A 19,693-nucleotide genomic window follows, 5' to 3' on the forward strand; every position below is an offset into this window, starting at 1 on the left:
AATAGGTATAAATTATACTTTACATTCTTTCATAACTTTAGCAAAAATAAGCACAATTAGATTAACTGCCCAATAATCATGCTGTGGAATGTGTTTTATTTTTTTCACAAAGTCTTATTTTTGTAATCAAAAAAATTTTTTACAGGGGCGCCTGGGTGGCACAGAGGTTAAGCATCTGCCTTCAGCTCAGGGCGTGATCCCGGCGTTCTGGGATCGAGCCCCACATCAGGCTCCTCCGCTATGAGCCTGCTTCTTCCTCTCCCACTCCCCCTGCTTGTGCTCCCTCTCTCGCTGGCTGTCTCTATCTCTGTCGAATAAATAAATAAAATCTTAAAAAAAATTTTTTTTTTTACAAATCTACTCCAGTTTTTTCTTAGGAGATGTCAAAAGAAGAGTACTGACTATGAATCCCAGGTTTCTGGCTTTGTTTGTTTGTTTGTTTAAGATTGCTCATGTAAGTGATACCATGCAGTATTTGTCTTTGGTTTATTTCTTTTACTATAGACTCTCGAGGTTCATCCATGTTGTTGCAAATCACAGGTTTCTAATGAACAATTCAGAATTCCATCCAGTAAGTTAGCCATTATAAACAGAGCAACAATAAACGAATATATGAAATAAACCATGTTGCTCCTGGTTCTGTAAACAACTGCGCTGTGAAATCAGAGCTATTTTTAATAATTTTCCTTTAATAACACTGATTATATACTTTTCAACACCAGTTTACTGAGTGCAGACAGAAAAGAACATTAAACAGAGAGAAACATACTCTAAAAAACTGATCAAATTCCATTATAATGCTTCCCCCAAGATATAAATTTTCAGTACTAGAAACTGATTTTATCAAATACTGCTGAAATAAGCGGGCCAATGTCTGGAATTCAGAACGAGTCTTGTGAGATAATGAGTGGCCATTATTATTTAATGTCAGAATATATATTTTACTTACATGTCTTTTCCTAGAAGGACTTTCACTTTCCAGTAGTTATCCTGCTTTTAAAAAATTATTCAAGTAGATAATTATTCTTGTTATATACTTACTTATTATGTAACTTTAGAAAGAACACTTCACGTAGCTGAGAGGAAAAAATATACTACTTACACTTTTCCTTATTGCCATTAGTGTTATGCAAGAAGTCTCCATCAGAACGTGTTGTAGGAAAGTCATCTTCATCATCTTCTACCACTAAATAAAATATATTTAAGGATATTAGGATGAATGGAAATAGGAATTAATCAGTTTATTCTTATGTTTGAATGAGTCAATATATATTCTGGATTCTGTGAGTCCAAGACCTTATTTACCTTTGTATTTTCAGTGGTTGTCAAGGTATGCCCAATAAACATGCTGTGGAATGTCTTTAAATACAACACATTATTATAAAAACTGTACCCACTCTCCTTTGTGTAAGGGATAGTACTGAGGTATGAATTATTTTGTCCTTTGGTCTTCCCATCCCTTCCTACCTAGCTTGAGCAATTTCATAATTCTACCAGAGGCCTCCAAGGGCTGAACAGGACTGTAAAAAAGTAACTTAAATGCAGAAGATGCCTTAACCTGCCTCTGGGAGTTCTTAAATTTACTCTTTCTGGATATGTAGGGAAAACTCAATGACTTACAGGTGTGATATCAGTTTTCATTCATCCTAATGTGTCTGTGCCTGGACATCCTTTTTAATGTACCTAATTCCAGAAAAAACAGAATCCCCCATGTTTTCCTTCTGCATACCTTTTTTTTCTATGTACTATCCCTTATTCTATTGCCTAACATACTTTAATCCTCTGTATTATGTATTCCACTCTTAATGCAAATTTATAAAGCTTAGCCCCCAACCTTATTCTCTGCTTTCTATCACACTTTTTAATGGCTTCTTTTCTTCTCTTTCCTTTCCCTTTTCCCTTTCCTTTTCTTTCTTTTCTTCCTTCCTTTCTTTCTTTCGAGGTACACTCTTTCTATGTAAGAAGTCTTCATTCTAAATTAATGTCTTACTTCTTGCCTGTATCTCTACATCAAGACTAATTTCGCTCTACAACAAACATTTCATCTACTTTAGTTCATTCTCTCTCTCCAATAGATGCAGAGCCCATTCTTGTTCATTAATCTTCCCCTAAATGGTAGCAACCATCACGGAAAATACTTTTGTTCTGTGTTGCCATTTTCTAGTTACTAGGCTATTTCATTTTTTCCTCACTTAAAAATTTTGCTACTCATCTATAACAACTTTTTCAAATCATAAGCTGCTATTATCTACTAATACCTACTATTCATTTCTATGAATGAATAGACCATTCATATGGTTAATTCTAATAAATTCATTAACACAGCATACTGCTCTGTTTTTAAATCAGTATTTATCATCAGACAAGATCCTGACCTTGACTCAATACTACTTGGATGAACTGTTATTAAATACTACTGAAAGGTTTGTGCCTCACTTATCCCATTAGTATCTACTTTGGGTTTCATATCTCTAACCATCCAATATAGTACCACCAAACAGGGATTTTCAACTTTGTTTTTCTAACCCAACAATTAATATATAAAATTGATGAAAACAAGAGCTGTTCTTGCCAGAAGAGTGGACTTCCCAACCAAGCATTCCTTGTGCATCCTTGAGGCACCCTTAAGGGATATCTGACATGGTTTGAAACTACTGTCCAAATAGAAATCCCCCACCCCAATCATTCCTGCTTTCCTTATCCTTGCAATAATCCAAATGAACCATATTAAAAATAGCAGCTATTATTTACTTAAGTTTCGCTGTTAGGCACAGTGCTAATGTATATATTCTCACTTAATTCTCACAGTCATATGTGCTGGATATAATATCCACTTTACAGTTGAGAAAAGAGATGTGGAAAAATGTTAAGTAATCTACTTCAAGTCATCAAACTAACAATGAAAAAAGAACAAGATTAATAGAAACTTTCCTTTATTGTAATACATGTCTTCTTTTAAAATTAGACAGTTTGTTTAGGTCTCCTAAACAAATGTCTAATTTTAAACAAATGTCTCCTACTTCTGCAAACCCAATATAGCTAAGATTTTAAGCGTTAATTAAATTCTACTGAAGTATGTGTGGGAATTGTGAGGGGGGGGAGGGCTGAAAGTGCCTAACAGTTCTGATAAAACATTTTATATAAAAACCCTGAACACCTAAAATAAAATGAGAATTTGCTATTATTATTTCAATGACACACTTAATAAAGAACAGTGATTCTTAAAATTCTTTAAGCCATAAAAAAAAAAAGACTTCAAACCAAAAACATTTTACCCAGGAAAGTTATCATTCAGAACTGAAAGTGAGATAGAGTTTTCCACACAAGCAAAAGCTAAAGGAGTTCATCACCACTAAATCGGCCTTAACAGGAAATGTTAAAGGGACTTCTGTGGACTGAAAAGAAAGTGCTCTCATTATCAACAAAAAAAAACATATGAAAGAGTACATCTCACTGGAAAGGTAAATATAGAATAAAGGTAGTAGATTAATCACTTACAAAATTAGCATGAAAGCTAAACAGACAAAAATAGATGAATTCAATACCTATAACCCACTGCTGTCACAGACTTAGTATTGATAATTTAATGAAAGATCCTTAGACTCAGTCCATCAACTCGGATCTACAAAGTAGGAAACTATGGTCCACGTCCTTATTTCACCTTTACCCAATATCTATTCTTAAAAACATCAGTTATTTCTTAAGATAGCATTTATAGGGAGATCAGTTGTTACAGGTTGAACTGTGTCCCTGCACCATTCATATGTTGAAGTTCTAACCTTCCATACATCTGAATGTGACTCTATCTGGATACAGGGTCTTTACAGAGGTAATCAAGTTAAAATGAGGTCATTAAGGTGGGTCCTAATCCAATACGACCAGTGGACCAGTGTCCTTGTAAGAGAAGGAAACTTAAACACAAGCACTTACAGAAGGAAGATAATATGAAGACAAAGGGAGGAGACTGCTGAGGAGAGAGACCTAAATGACATCATTACCTCATGGCCCTCAGAAGACACCAACCTTGGAACAACTCATCTCAGACTTCTAGCCTCCAGAACTGTGAGGAAATAAACTTCTGTTGTTTAAGCCACCCAGACTGTAGTACTTTGTGATAGCAGCCCTAGCAGACTAATACATTAGTCTACCATTGATGGTAGACTATTCATTCAAACATGAATAGTTTAAAATTATTTTTCAAAACTTCTATACAACCTGCTTATCACTGCATCCCAATTTCTACTCCTTTCACTATCACTTTTGTTCTTGACATGTTATATACTATTGACATGATCAGTTAAAAATAAATCAATTCCGTATATATCCTGTTTTTGTTTAAAGGGTTATCTACAAGTAAATGGAAGATGATGTGTAGTGTTTAATTTGATTAAAAAGGAATACACACATTTTTCTTAGTGAAGGAGAAAGAGAAGTTCAACTGCCTTTATTTTTAGAGAAATGTTAAAGAGCCTAAAACTTCAAGTGTATCAAATATAAAGAACTTCAAGGATACTTCAGTTAGACAAAATTAAATACTTTAAGAGGAATACGGGTTTCTGCTTCTGACCAAGGTAGACTAAACAGGCTACCCTCTAGCATGAAATTAAAAAACTGGAAAAACTACATGAAACAAAGGTTTTCAAGACATTGGATGTTAGGCAATAAAGGACAGTGATTCCTGAGAATCAGAAAACAAATAACATGAGCCCTATGATTGCCCTAGGTTACTGTCTCGGGAGAGTTTCCAAGTAAGATAGAATAGGAAGGAAAGCAGAAGGAATCTGGCAGACTCTCTAAGGTGAGGAGTAGATGACAGAAAGAAAGATAAAGGCAACTAGAGTTCACAAGAGAGGACTACAGAGGAGAGACCTATACAGAGAAAGAATTCCGGAGATCAGTAGAAGGTCCCCTAGAGAATTCAGTAGAGTACTGTTACCACATACAAGTGAGGGACCTATAGAGGTCAGGGAAAGAACCGTATGAAAAAATTCCAGGGACAGTATCCAAAACCTACATGGCACAGGGAAAAATTCCTATTTCCACAACACAGACTGGAAAACCTTATAATTCATAGGGTACTGGTTAGAGAGCAATGGTAGAGGGGAAAAACTAAAACACAAAGTGTAAGGTTCTTATACTATGTTGGAAGTGGTACGTTACCTGAAAGTAGACTATGGTAAGTTAAATGTACATACTATAAACCCTAAAGTAGCCACTAAAATAACAAAAAGTTATAACTAAAAGCCAACAAAGGACATAAAAAAATTATTTTAAAAATACTCAATACAAAAGAAGGCAGAAGGAGGAAAAAAATGAGAGAAGACAAAAAGAATCTGAACTCAGCTCAAACACATTTAATAAAACCAAGAAATGAAACCACGTCAAGTAACTTAGTTACACTGGGAATGAACTTAGTGCTATTTAGTAATACTGCTATGAATAGTTCATTTTTGCCTTCACGGCAAATAAAAGAAAAAATGAAGAACAGATGGTAACAGTAATATCTTAAGCAGTAACAAAGAAAAAAATAACTTAAAAACTCACATTATGAGTAAGTTAACGAAGATCATCTCTCTTAAACAAAAAAATTCACTAAATATTATTTTTAAATCTTTATGTAGCTCCATTATTGGTTTCTTCTTCTGTGAGAAAAAAGCCAGAGGAAGGGATGGGGAGAGAGAGAAGTGAAGAGAAAAAGAAAGGGAGAAGAAGAGAAGGAAGAGAGAGGAATAAAGAGATGGAATGATTTCAGATTTGGAGGATTTAACATAAACATGCTTCTCTCTAAGACTCATGATGGGGTACAATTTTTTTGTTTGTTTGTTTTTAATAAGCTCTAGGCCCAATGCGGGGCTTTAACTCATGACCCTGAGATCAAGAGTCATAAGCTCTACTGAATGAGCCAGCCAGGTGCCCCACGGGGTAAATTTATTAGACATGATCATGTGAAATGCCCCATGTTACCAAGACGATAGGTATATTTTTTAATGGAATAAAGAGTTTAAAAATCACTTAAAAATCTTCAGTCGTATCTGGTATGGGGGGATCAGATTACTTAGGATGCATTGTTAAAGTATACAAGTTATATGGACACTGAAATCTGTTACATTGGGAGTTTTCAGCAAAAGTGACTATAATTACCTTTATCTCTTAAAGACATTACCCTTTAAGATCAAGAGGCTTTAAATCCATTCATTCTCCAAGTAAAAATAGTGGTAATAGCCTAATTAACCTTTATCCCTTTGAAGTTCATCCTTGGAAACAGCATCAGCACAGGCATCAAAGTACTTCTGTAAAGTATCAACTTGTCTACATAGGATATCTCTAAAGGTTTCCATTTCAGCCAATTTTTCACGTAAACTGTGGCCTTTCTGCAAAACACATAAAGGGGGGCATGTAATCCAAGTTAACAAAACTGAAATATATATACTCCTATGATATTTCATCGCCTTTTAAGGTTTACATCTTACTACTGAGGGCAAGGGGTAGGAAGAGCTGTCAGGTTCAATATAATACTCCCAGGAATAGACGTGAACATGACTAACTAGTGGCTTGACAGTGATAAGCTTGAAGGAATAAGACAGCAGTAAGTCTGACAATTTGCTAATATAACATTTAATATTTTCAAATTAAACACTGTGAGGAAAAACTGTAAAAGACTTTGATTGGGCAAATATGTTACTGGGTGACCTTTCAAAGGAATGGTAAGTGTCATCTACAGAACTCTTAAGCGAGGGTACTGTTTGATCACACTGAATCTTTGATTTCGTTGCACTGGAGCTATTTTACAACTCTTTTAAGTAGTAGAAAACAGAGTAATATAAGTGATTCGTGTCCACAGAAGTGCAAATGAACTTTGTCCAGTGGATACACTTAGTTACTAATCTCTGAATACGGACCAGCTTTGCATGTATTAGCAAAATCATTTCAATATTCCTTATAGTCTCCTTTGAACCAATTTTTTCTTTATATCTTATCTCATTAATGAAATAAAATCTGATATGTTCATTTTATATTTGTAAGAATCATGATTTTGCCCCTTAAAAACTATTCTGTAACAACATCAAATAAATTACATCGCAGAAAGTTTCTTTTAAAAAACTATCAAGTAAGTTCTTTTCACAACATTCGGCACTCAACTCAACTTATGCCACCTTAAAGCATACATAACCACAAACCTTGAATGAAGAGGTGGATGTTGCAGAATAGCCACTTGCTCCAGACACCAGTGACACCATAGAGCCATGGCGACGTAAGCTGGATTCAGACCCATATCCAGATTCAGTCTAAAAATGAAAGTAAACTAGGTGAAAAAAAAAAGTTAAGCAAAAAGTACTTAATCATCACAAGAAGAAAAGTTGTAACTATGTGAGGTGACAGATGTTAAAAAATTATCATGGTAATCATTTCGCAATATATACATCTATCAAATCATTATATTGCATACTTACAATACAATGTTACATGTCAATTATATATCAGTAAAACTGGAAAAAACACTTAGGAGAAAACAAAAGTTTTCCTACAAATCAATACGTTATTAGTAACAATATTTAGCAGTTTGAGTCCATTTAAGAAATATAAGCAAGCCACTGGCATAAGTAATGCCTTTCTATTCCTAACTGCCACTTAATTTAGAAATTTACTTAATTTAGAAAACAACTATAGGTTGGGCTAGGGGGCTGAGAATGTTTAATAACAGGAAAACTACCTAGAGTAGGCAAATTCATAAGGACAAAGTAGGAGAGTGGTTACCAGGGGGTACAGGGAGGGGGAAATGAGATGGAATTTAACAGGCATAGGGTTTTTGTTGCAGAAGATGAAAAAGTTCTGGAGACGGATGGTGATGTTCAACATGCATGTACTTCATGTCACAGAACCGTACACTTAAGCATGGCTAAAATGACAAATTGTTACATGTATTTTACCACAATTAAAAAAAGGACAGAATAAGGCTAAAAAGATAATAATAAAAAAACTCCCAGTACTATTTCTTTGTAACTTAATCATGTATCCTGACACAGCTCAAATATAACTATCTCAGTGAAGCCTTTCTTTTTATACCAGGCAGTTTGTCTCCGTATTCTCAACCATTTCTATATCATGATTATGGCATTTAACACTCAACTATTATAGTTTACATTTTGTAATTACAACTGGAGTTGGATCTTCTAGAAGGCTGTATCTTTTTAATATTTTTGTATTCACTTCAACAGTTCATGGCAGAAAGAAAGCTTCCAACTTCAGGGTGCCTGGGTGGCTCAGTCAGTTAAGTGTCTGACTTCGGCTCAGGTCATGATCCCAGGGTCCTGGAATCGATCCCCATGTCCCCGTGTCGATCTCTGCATTGGTGCTGCTTATCCCTTTCCCTCTGCCCCTCCCCCCTCTTGTGTGCCCGCTCTCTCAAATAAATAAAATCTTAAAAAAAAAGAAAAAAAAAAACTTTTCAATTTTGTCAGTCAAGAAATCACACCATGGAAGATAATTAATTGAACTTCTGGATATTGGGGTACAGTTAGACTGCACTGTAATAATACTTGGGGTTGGCATTCTTCATAGCACCAATTCTACAGCCCACCCTAGTTAAGACAAAAGCAGTACTAATGATATAGACACAAGAATTGAACATTTGAAAAAAAATAACTTCCAAGTATCTGAAAAACCTGCTAAAGTATTCTGGATCTCTGCTTGCTTTCTACTGTTACTTTTAAAAAGAACTATGAATAACTTTAGTCCTAGTCACTAAACTTAAGAGGTAAAATAATATCTGATCATTTTTGGTATCGCACCTAGTAGCAACAATTATAAGTTTTTTTAGAATACTTGATTTTCAAGATTAAGATTAGGAATCATTAAAATTAAGTACAATGTATTATAGAAACTATAGAAAATGTATTATGACATTTTACATCCTCTGTGTTCTAGTTCCTGAAAATCCATTATGTTTCCTATACAGCTATTGTTTTGCCCAAGACATCATTCTTCTTAAATTTTTTATTTAAATTCTAGTTAGTTAACATATAGTGCAATATTGGTTTCTGGAGTTGAAAGCAGTGATTCATCAGTTACATACAATACCCAGTGCTCATCATAACAGGTGCCCTCCTCTAATATCCACCACCCATCTAGCCCACCCCCCACCCACCTCCCTCAATTTGTTCTCTATTGTTAAGAGCCTCTTATGAGGGGTTTGTTTCCCTCTCTTTTATCCCCCCTCCCATCTGTTCATCTGTTTTCTTTCTTAAATTCCGCATATGAGTGAAACCATATGGTATGTCTTTCTCTGACTTATTTCTCTTAGCATAATATACTCTAGCTCCATCCCCATCACTGCAAATGGCAAGATTTTATTCTTTTTGATGGCTGAGTAATATTGCATTGTATATGTATACAGCACCTCTCCTTTATCCATTCATCAGCCCAAGACATCATTCTAATTGAAAAACGTTCTTTTAGGTATAAGAACATTAAATTTTTATACTGATTTAATTAATAAATAAAATGTTCATGCTATCATTTTTATGTAAATGATATTAATACTAGTTCAGAACATTTTTCCAGTTCAGTATCACTTCATTTAACTTAAGTTTATTATTCTCGGAAGAAGAAGGAAAAGGAGGGAGGAAGAGTGAGAAAGGAGGAAGAGGAATCCATAACCAAAAGAGCACACAACAGCTCATGGAAAAGAAATACATATCTTAGACAAAGAGACTACAAATTTATCCATGTGAAAACCAGTAGTCTCTTAAAATTCAAACTTCCAGTATATACTGGTTGCCAAACATTCAAAGTGAAATTGTCATACTTCAGTAACACTTGTTTATATAAAACACTCCATGAAAGATACTACAATACATTTTTAACTATCAATTTACTAACAAATTACATATAAACTTAAGACTGCATGGAATTAAAACTCTTCTCCAAGACTTAGCTCACTCTACACCACTCCTCATCTCAAAGTAAAGCAGTGTTTCAGTGATGAAGCAAAATTAGTATTTTTGTGCCAGAAAAAATTAATGAAAGGGTAAAGCATGCACTTTATGTAAATTGTACCTCAAGAAAATTGATTTTTTTTAAAGAAGATAAAACTAAACTATGACAAAAAAAGTAGGCCAAGGGGCAATGGGGGCAATGGTTACAAAGAGGCACAAGAAAATTTGGGGGTACAAAGTACAAATAGTCTAAATTCAACTATCCAATTAAAATAGATACATTTTAAGAATGTAAATTGTAACTCAATAAAATAAAGAAAAAAAAAAAGGTAAGCTTGTTTCAATATAATAGAATCCCACCAGAACAGAATACTAATTATACAATCATTTAGCTCACAAAAAATAAAACTTTTGAAATACTGTCCTAAGCTACTAGGTTCTGTACCTAAAATGGCTCTAGTTTCTTCTCCTCTCTTTTGACAATAACACTAACTTTCTAAGTGGAGTGTTTCAACACTTTAATTGTATTGGTTTGGTAAAGTTTCTCATTAAGATTTAAATATTGAGGGGCACCTGGGTGGCACAGCGGTTAAGCGTCTGCCTTCAGCTCAGGGCGTGATCCCGGCGTGATGGGATCGAGCCCCACATCAGGCTCCTCTGCTATGAGCCTGCTTCTTCCTCTCCCACTCCCCCTGCTTGTGTTCCCTCTCTCGCTGGCTGTCTCTATCTCTGTCGAATAAATAAATAAAATCTTTAAAAAAAAAAAAGATTTAAATATTGAAGACTGGAGTTAAAAAGAAGAAGAATCTATCTGTAACAGACTAAAAATATAAGGTACTTAAGTCACTTAGACACTTATGTGTCATTCATTTCTAAACAGAAATTAATGGGAACTGCCTATTTAAATACAGAACCATCCTCTGATTTACAATCAAAATTTTATAGTATTAAAATAGATTTTGGATATTTATTTGCAAAATAATCAAAACGACACAATTTGAAATTTAAATCCAAATAAGTCTACCCTCTCTATCTAGTTGCTTTTTGTCAATGAGTCTTAGTGGAAGTAAAAACTGCTATTTTTTAAAGATCTTTTCTTTTAAGATCTTGAAAGAAAACAGAAATACAGAGTTTTTCTAAAGGTTTCTTCACCATAAAACATACTTATCTCCTTGTCTTTTTTCAGGTTCCATTATTTTAAAACAAATAATATTTCCTCACAACTAAGACATGTTAGAAAAAATACTATAGCAATACTTGATAGTGGTGGACATTTTAAATAATGGCTAATAACTGAATGTGGAGGCTGAGAGTTTAGTGTAATTGTATTTCTACCTCTAATAAAGTTTCACTTAAATAAATTCCATTATGAAGCATACAAAATCACTCCAAGGGAAAGGAAATAAACTATAAGCAATTGCACTGTTACTCAATTTAAATAACGGAGATTCATTTGTCACACTATTTCAGTCAACAACTGCACTAAGGTAACTTAAATACAAATAAACTTTAACAAAGATACATATATACACACAGATGAATCCTCACTGTTTAAAATCTAGTCATTCTGGAAATGTCCATAATTGTGCCAATGATACTGACATTGCATAAAACATTCCTGATGGCATTACCACAACATTCAGAGAAATTTTATGACATAGCCACAAAATGGATCAAATCATTTTTGGGAGTCACAGAATAAAAATTAAAGAACACTCTCATTACTTTAAAGAAATATCTTCAAACTGTATAATTAAGCTTGGGGTGCCTGGGTGGCTCAGTCGTTAAGCGTCTGCCTTCAGCTCAGGGCATGATCCCGGTGTTCTGGGATCGAGCCCCACATCAGGCTCCCTCTGCTTGGGAGCCTGCTTCTTCCTCTCCCACTCCCCCTGCTTGTGTTTGTTCCCTGTCTCGCTGGCTGTCTCTCTCTCTCTCAAATGAATAAATAAAATGTTAAAAAAAAAAACTGTATAATTAAGCTTGACTACTTTTCTTATTCACATGACAGGGCTCTGATTTACTTTTAGATTTCTCTAAAAAAATCTAATCTATCATCAAAGATATCAATATTTTAAAAACATCTGGCCACAGGTGTTAAAAATATTTCTAAAAGAGGGGCGCCTGGGTGGCACAGCGGTTAAGCGTCTGCCTTCGGCTCAGGGCGTGATCCCGGCATTATGGGATCGAGCCCCACGTCAGGCTCTTCCACTATGAGCCTGCTTCTTCCTCTCCCACTCCCTCTGCTTGTGTTCCCTCTCTCGCTGGCTGTCTCTATCTCTGTCAAATCAATAAATAAAATCTTTTAAAAAAAAATATTTCTAAAAGAAAAGTTATAAAACTATTCTGAAAATGGGTAATGTTCCTGACATCTCCTTTGGCTTTCCAAGACGTTCACTTTGAAGGCAACAATACTCATCCTAAATTTATAAGGTATACTTTTTGAAGACAAAATGGGGTGAAGGAAGCAAGGATGGAAATGGGAAAAAATTACTTTATGCCACAAATGATATTCTGTCAAATGTTCTTAAAAATTGTAACATGCTTTCAAAACCTCATTGGTATGATTTTGGGATTAACACTTCAAAGATATGCTGGCTTTTTCTTAATTCCACTCACTGTTCCATAAGAAAAAAGCTGAGCTACTTAAAACCTCTAATTACCAATACATAATATTCTGAAAACACAAAATTCTATCTAAAATTAATAATGTAGAATTCAAATACAGTTACCGTAGGAGTATTTTTCCCTTTCAATACATCTGCTCAAACTTCCTCACAGAATGCTTTGCAAAAATATCCTTTTTCAACTTGTGTGTTTGTAAGCCAGATTTCTGAACATGTTTTGCATAAACATTGAATGCTATTTTTGTTCAGTGAAACACTTAATTGTACATGCCCAATATAGAACAAGGTTTATTGCTTTTAAATACTACAATGAGACCACACCTTTATTATAATATTCCTTTTTATTAAAACCCCCAAAACCCCCACAACAAAAAAAAACTCCACCATCTTTTGGCCACTAGAGGGGATCAGTAGCATTTTCCAACTAGCAGTATACTTGGAAAATTGATACAAAGGTTACTACTGGTCAAAGTACAATAGTAACCTCTACACTGATTCCCTTATGTGTACCTTTACCCTCTGTATCTTTACTTTTTGAGAAAAACTAAAAGCATGATAAATTAAATCATACAGTTCAAAGTTATGAATTTAATAGAATAGAAAAAGAACCGCTTTGAAAAGAAAACTTTCTCAAAGTCACAATTAAATTTTGTATTTTGGCTTAATCATGTGAGAGAGAAACTTACATAATATATCATTTTATACAATCTGTTCATCACCCTATCTAGACTCCAAAGGTAGTGGTCAAAAAATATAGCAAAAAGGCTGACTTATTTTAATAGCATCCACCTTTTGAAAAATTTATTCTTTTTCCTAATAACACTTGCCAGTAAGAAACACAGCAAAGAAATTGAGAAAGAAATGAAGTAACTTCCTCATGATGTCAAAAATCATCTAGTTATTAGTGGCATAGTTACCCCTGCCCCCAACTACACTGTCTCTTTCCATTTTAACTATGGAAAGACAGAATATACAAGATTAAATGCTACCATAAAAACAATGGAGCATTTTCCAGAAATTAAAATTCTGAAACCCATAATAAAACCAAATAAGCTTCCTAAGCTGTGAATATCCATACATCTCACATTCAGTATTATTTTAAAGCAAACAACGTGAGAAGCAAGACACTATTTAACCAATATAACTGTGATTTAAAATATAAGCTGCAGTGGCAACAATTTTATTTTTGTCTAAGTCAACATAAACATATTATTTGAGATAAGAAAATCTGGCATAACAATTTCATGCCCATGAACATTAAAATCTCATCTATTTAGCCTTTTAAATACTTATGGAACCCCCCGCCCCCCAGAGCAGTAGCCTCCGAAGTAGCAAGACCCCAAGGATAAGAGAAGAGAAGGTTCTGGTATCACTATAACCATTAAAAATTTTACAAGTTAGTCACTACCTTCTTGGGCTTAATATTCTTATCTTTAAAATGATATGGGTAGTTTAGGACTGTAATTCTCTGTACTAAACCTAAATACCTAAACAAAGGCTAAAAATGTACATATGCAGTGGAGGCCAAATGTAAGGCAGTCCTTTGTTGAACCAGATGGAAAAATAAAACACAACTCATTGATACAATGTACCAGATGAGAAGGTCAACTCACAGTAATTTCCAGGAATTGCACCACCTCATGAATCAAAGAAAATTTAAAATATATTTAAGAAAATGGTATATTAGAGAGGATTTTTATCATACTCTCATTGCCTAAATTCCAGAAGCACTCCAGTGAGTAGAATATTTGCTTTCTCTCAAGATATTTTTTCCAAATAATACTGGAAAAGAGAACATCTGCTCAGATTAGTCCCAAAACAATTTTCTTTTCTTTTCAGATCCAGTCATTCTTGCATCATAATTTAAAACCCAGTATCAAATAGATCATTTGAAGGTCATTTATGGAACTTGGATATTTATTTTGCATTTTTATCTCCTGGAACATGAGATGAGGTTTCCTTCACAGAAATATCGAAAACAGGCCAAGTGCTGTAGTGAGATGAGGCTGGAGGAGTTAAGCAGGGCCTTGTCACATGGCCCAGTTAAGTGTTAAAAGAACATTAAATAAGGAAAGGAGACACTGCCTACCACAATCCAAATGTAGTACAATCCTACTACAAAAATGCCCAACTACAATATGGTACCGTAGAAGCAGAGAGTAACAACAGCTACCCCCACTCTTTTCTTGACTTCTGAACTCTCTTTCTTGCACTTATAATCTAGGGCTTTGGATTCCATAATACATCCTTATAGCTAAAGGGGAAATTAGTAAGCTACCAAGTACTTCCTCTGTACTAAAAGCTGTTTGACACAATCAGCCACACATTAGGTGAGAAATAACGAGATAACTATCAAATGAAGCGGTTTAAAGACGTGTGTTAAACAATTTTTCCACCCTAGTTTTAGAAAACAAATACTAAGGGATACAGAGATCTTTTCTGTTTTGCTTTGAGAGGAGAGCTAATGAGGGCTGAGTAACTTTCTAAAAAAACCTGATATTTTAGAGAGCCACGTTGAATACATTGTAAAAACAGTAAAATCTAAACTTGGGATATTTACTTTGTATCAGGTATGATGCCAATACTTTAAGTGCATTATCTCACTTAATTCTTGTGATAGCCTATGTAAAATAGCTACTATTACTATACCCACTTTACAGGTGATTTTATTTAATGTTTTCAGAGTCACACAACTGGTAAGTAATGGAGCCAGGATTGAATTCCAGATTCAAGTGCTCATGATGTTAATCATTATGCTATATACTGTCTCAACATCCAGAGACTTTAATTCTACTTCTTTCAAATCTTTTTTTAAAACCAATCCCGAGAATAGTTCTATTGATTAGATTTTATTGCCCCCCTGTCACTCTAGTTTCTAAAAGTAGTATCTGCTTGTTATAAGGAAAAAAATACAAACTACCTTCAATCTTTTTAACTGAGAGAGTGATTCTTCGCTCTGGTGTTTTTCCTTCTTCTCTGTACATTTCCCCCTCAAAACCTTATTGAGATAAAGTTGATTTTTCCTTTTTTCTTTTTTAAGATTTTATTTATTTATTTGACAAAGAGCACAAGCAGGGGGAACAGTTTAGGGAGAAGGAGAAGCAGGCTCCCCACTGAGCAGGGAGCTTGGTCTGAGCTGAAGGCAGATGTTTAACCGACTGAGCCACCCAGGCACCCCTGAGATAAAGTTTATATCCTGTTTTCCCTTCCATTATCTAATATAATTTTCTCCTTACAATATAGCTTTGTTAGTGTTTTATTGTACTATAATTTTGGTTATTTATTAGGGCTATTATTAGGCCTGTAGATTTTTTTGGTCTTTGCATTTAGTATTTATTGTCTTCTTATATAAAGCATTTTTCTGCAGGTTAGTTGTGCTTTTCTGACAATTTCTCAGAAGCAAAATTGCTAGGTTTAAGGGTATGAGCACTTTTGATATCACTTGTCAAGGACTTTCCAAAAAAGACTGCACTAAGGCACATTCCATGTGCAGAATATGCAGGTCTTTATTTCACTATAACTTTACCAATATTATTAGTTTTTTTGACCCTTTTAAAGTGAGGTAGATTAAAAATGTGTTCTATGACTTTATTTTTTTTTATTTTTGTAGAAGTGATGTTTACTGTAAATATTTCAAACAATATAAACAATACTGAAAACTACAAAAAAGAAAATGAAAATTTAGCCCATTTAGATATGACCAATGTCCTTCCTCCAGATACTTCTTTGCATGCACAGCCTTACATTTGTACATAAATGGTACTATACTGTTTTGTAGCTTTTCATCCACTCAGTAATAAGTTATGGTTATCTTTTCAAGTTTGATATAGATCTCGATTTCTCCCCTACCCCCCAAGAAAGGAATACATACCTTTTTTGGAAATTTTAGGTTTGGGGCCAAAGTCCCAGAATAACAAAGAATCTTCATTTGCTGACCATTGTTTTATGTACATATATTTCTTTCAGGATCTTTACAGAGAAGAATTTATGGTTTCGTTTCCTTGGCTAATTATAAGCTTACATTTCAATAAACCTGCAAATACTTCTTAAACATCGTAAAACCTATTTTTTCTCTTGCTGGGACATTTAAGGGAGCTTCAAAGTCAATAGTAACTGTTTTGCCACTGTCCCCTCCTTGCAAGTAGATAAAAATAATAGAACTGTGACTTTTTTTATCCCATGCCTACAGAACTTCCTTCTGAAAGAAAATACGCACTGGCCATTTTTTGGGGGGCAAACCATAAAATAAGAAAGTTTAAAGAGTAGTAGTGATACTTTGCTACATCTGCTGCTAGCCTTTTAAAACTTATTCTCCCCTATTAAGTGTTCCTAGAGGAGCCATATGAAGGAATATCCTGCCTGTGTTGGGGGTGAAGGGGAAATACAGTAGCTAACATTTATCAAGCACTTATGATATAATGTAAATACTAAAAAATATTGTTAAAGATTTCTTCACTGTGAGGCACACTTGTTTCCTTGTCTATTTCTTCAAAGTCCACTATTTCAAAACAAGTAATACCTCCTTACAACAGAAATATGCTAGAATAAAAGACTCCCATTAACAGCAATCCTGACGTAACACATTTTAAATAATGGATAGTAAATAAATATGGAAGCTGATAGGAGTTTAGTGTAATTCTATTTCTTCCTCTAACAGTGCCTTATAAGCAAAGTATGGACTCGATCCTATGGGAAACAGGAAGTCAAACAGGATTTAAAACCGGAAGTAAAGAATCAGATATCTATCTTTAAAGGATTACTCTGGCTATACTAGAAAGGATTTTAAGAGGAACAAGACTTAAAAGTAGTTACAAAGCTGGAGAATTTATCCTAACAAGTCACTCAGTGACCAGAACTAAAGAACGGCAATGGAAAAATAGAGAAAGGGAATTAAATGATGACAATACCTAATTACTCCTCTATTCCTCTACAGACCAAAGGGATATTTCTGAAAAGAAAAAGGGGCTAGGAAATGAACAGTGATAGAATTCCTATCAATAATCTTATCTTGTCTGTCAAGGTCATGGGCTTTCCATGAATGAAAAATGACAAGAATTGTTTTCAGCTAGGATAACATTTTATCTGTAGGATATTCATTTATTTTGCTACCTATTCTTACTGTTTCTCCCAAAGCTATCTTTCATCCTTCAATTCCAAACCAACCCAGAATAGTTACCAGACAATAAAGACCATGTGAGCATTTTAGGCTATTAGCTAAAAAGATTTGATAAGAAAGAGCAGTTTTGTGTTCTTTGATCTTTTTAAGAAACATTTTCTCCCAGATAATGTCCAAGAAACTCAGCAAGTAAAATTAGAGAATAGTTTCCACTGATGTCAAATGTGTAAGCCATGCCACCCATTACTTTTCTACATCAAACAGAAAAAACAGAATCCCATCTGTCTTGGTGACTGTCAGAAATATTCCCTCCTGATTAAACAAAAATTCAAATACAAACGCTGTAAAAAAATGACTTTTGTAGCATAAAGCCTCATTTTAATATTTTCTACAGTAATGATATAGGACAGTTATTGAACTCTAGATTAACTATCTTTTTAAAAATCTTTCTTAGCTAAAGAAACATTTTGTAAGCTAATTACAGACTAATAAAGGATAGGAAAAATAAGCTGAAAATCTAGTAATATTCATCTAAATTGTTAGTGGCAAATGATGTAGAAAATGTTGGGGTTCGGAGCTGATAGCCAAGAGAGAATTCTGGAGATGTCTTCGGTGTGAAAAGGTAGTTTTATTAAAGCACAGGGACAGGACCTGGTGGGCAGCAAGAGCTGCACTGGGGTTGTGATGTGTGACTGACTACCTTCAAGTTGGGAGGGGGTTATGGAGAGCACAAGCCTCCAAGGTATTCTGGAAACAAGGTTTCCAGGACATTGAGGGGGCTGGCTACTGTATGGAAAAGGTCATTTATTACTGCCTAGTACAACCCTAGTCATGAGACCCTTCAGAAGTATATCAGCGGAGCATATGCTTGGAGGATGATTGCTAACGTGTATCTTGGGCGGTAGAGATAAAGGAAGTTTCCAATGGAATTTTTATGTGCTAAAGGAGACTTACAGGATCCTGGGGGATCAGGATAATGTTAAGCTAAGATTACCTTTTGCCCTTAACAAAGTATTAACATCGAGGCAGCTGGGTTCCTAAAGAAATGTCACTCTGACTGTTTCAAGGACTTGTCAATGGGCTGTAAATTTAATTTTTTCCTTTTGCCTTTGTTTCCCATGTCAGCAAATATGTGGTATTATAAAAACTTGCAAATTTGGTAAATGCTATACAAAATTATACATTACATTTTCAGAACATTATTTGTGTAACTGCCAATCCCATGTTACCTTTTAAGCACAAGTAAATATGCAATTAATTATAATGGACCAAGAGTGGCTAATTCATAGTAACCCGGAGTGAACAGACCATCAAATTTTCTTAAGACATTCACTTTGAGAAATGCCAAGAGATTCAAGCAGTTAGGAGTAGGAGCTGAAGCTGAAAAGAAGCCAAACAGGAAAAAGTCATGACAAACCAAGAAAAAAGAAACTAAGAGCAGGATGGGAGAGCAAAAGTTATTGATAAACGGGAACTATGAAAGAGAGAAAAGAACAGAAGGAAACTAAGCTCCATTAACTGTGGCGGGGGGGGCAAGTGACAGAGTAACTGAGGTTTGTTAACAGTAAGAGCACTCAGAGTTAAGTATACAGATCTAGTTTTCTTTGCAGGTAGTGCACTCTAATTTTTCTTGGCTCATGGCAATATTTCCATTTCTCAAGTTAACATGAGTTGGCCTGTATTCCCTGTAACTGAGTAAGCTTAATTAAAATAAAAGGACCTATGACACCAATTCCTGTGTGATCTTTTCAAATTTTCAATATTCATCTGATCTGGACAACTATGTTCAGTGTTAGCAGATATTGCAAAAATGTTTCCCAAAGTGTTTGCACCATTTTACACCTGTTGTTCTACATCCTCACCAACATGTGGTATTAAGTTCTTTTTTTCCTTTTATTTCTTCTTCTTCTTATTTTTTAGTTACACTGCGTGGTGGATGGTAGTACCTCACTGTAGCTTAAATATTCATTTTCCTGAAGACTAACAGCACAGAGTACCATTTCATATGTTTATTATCC

At 34.6% G+C, this 19,693-nt stretch overlaps 1 protein-coding gene across 2 annotated transcripts in view; it reads right to left on the reverse strand.

The window, feature by feature from the left end:
• Positions 1-19,693, reverse strand: part of CERT1 (ceramide transporter 1) — a 100,844-nt gene that overhangs the window by 40,965 nt on the left and 40,186 nt on the right. For both annotated transcript variants that reach the window (XM_011222318.3, XM_011222317.3), the window contains exons 4-6: positions 7,179-7,286; positions 6,233-6,371; positions 1,103-1,186 (exon numbers count right to left, since the gene is read on the reverse strand). In XM_011222318.3, coding sequence (XP_011220620.1) covers positions 1,103-1,186; positions 6,233-6,371; positions 7,179-7,286 — 331 coding nt within the window. The remainder of the gene's footprint in view (positions 1-1,102; positions 1,187-6,232; positions 6,372-7,178; positions 7,287-19,693) is intronic.

The sequence above is a fragment of the Ailuropoda melanoleuca genome, chromosome 3 (genome assembly GCF_002007445.2).
Source record: "Ailuropoda melanoleuca isolate Jingjing chromosome 3, ASM200744v2, whole genome shotgun sequence".
Classification (NCBI taxonomy): domain Eukaryota; kingdom Metazoa; phylum Chordata; class Mammalia; order Carnivora; family Ursidae; genus Ailuropoda; species Ailuropoda melanoleuca.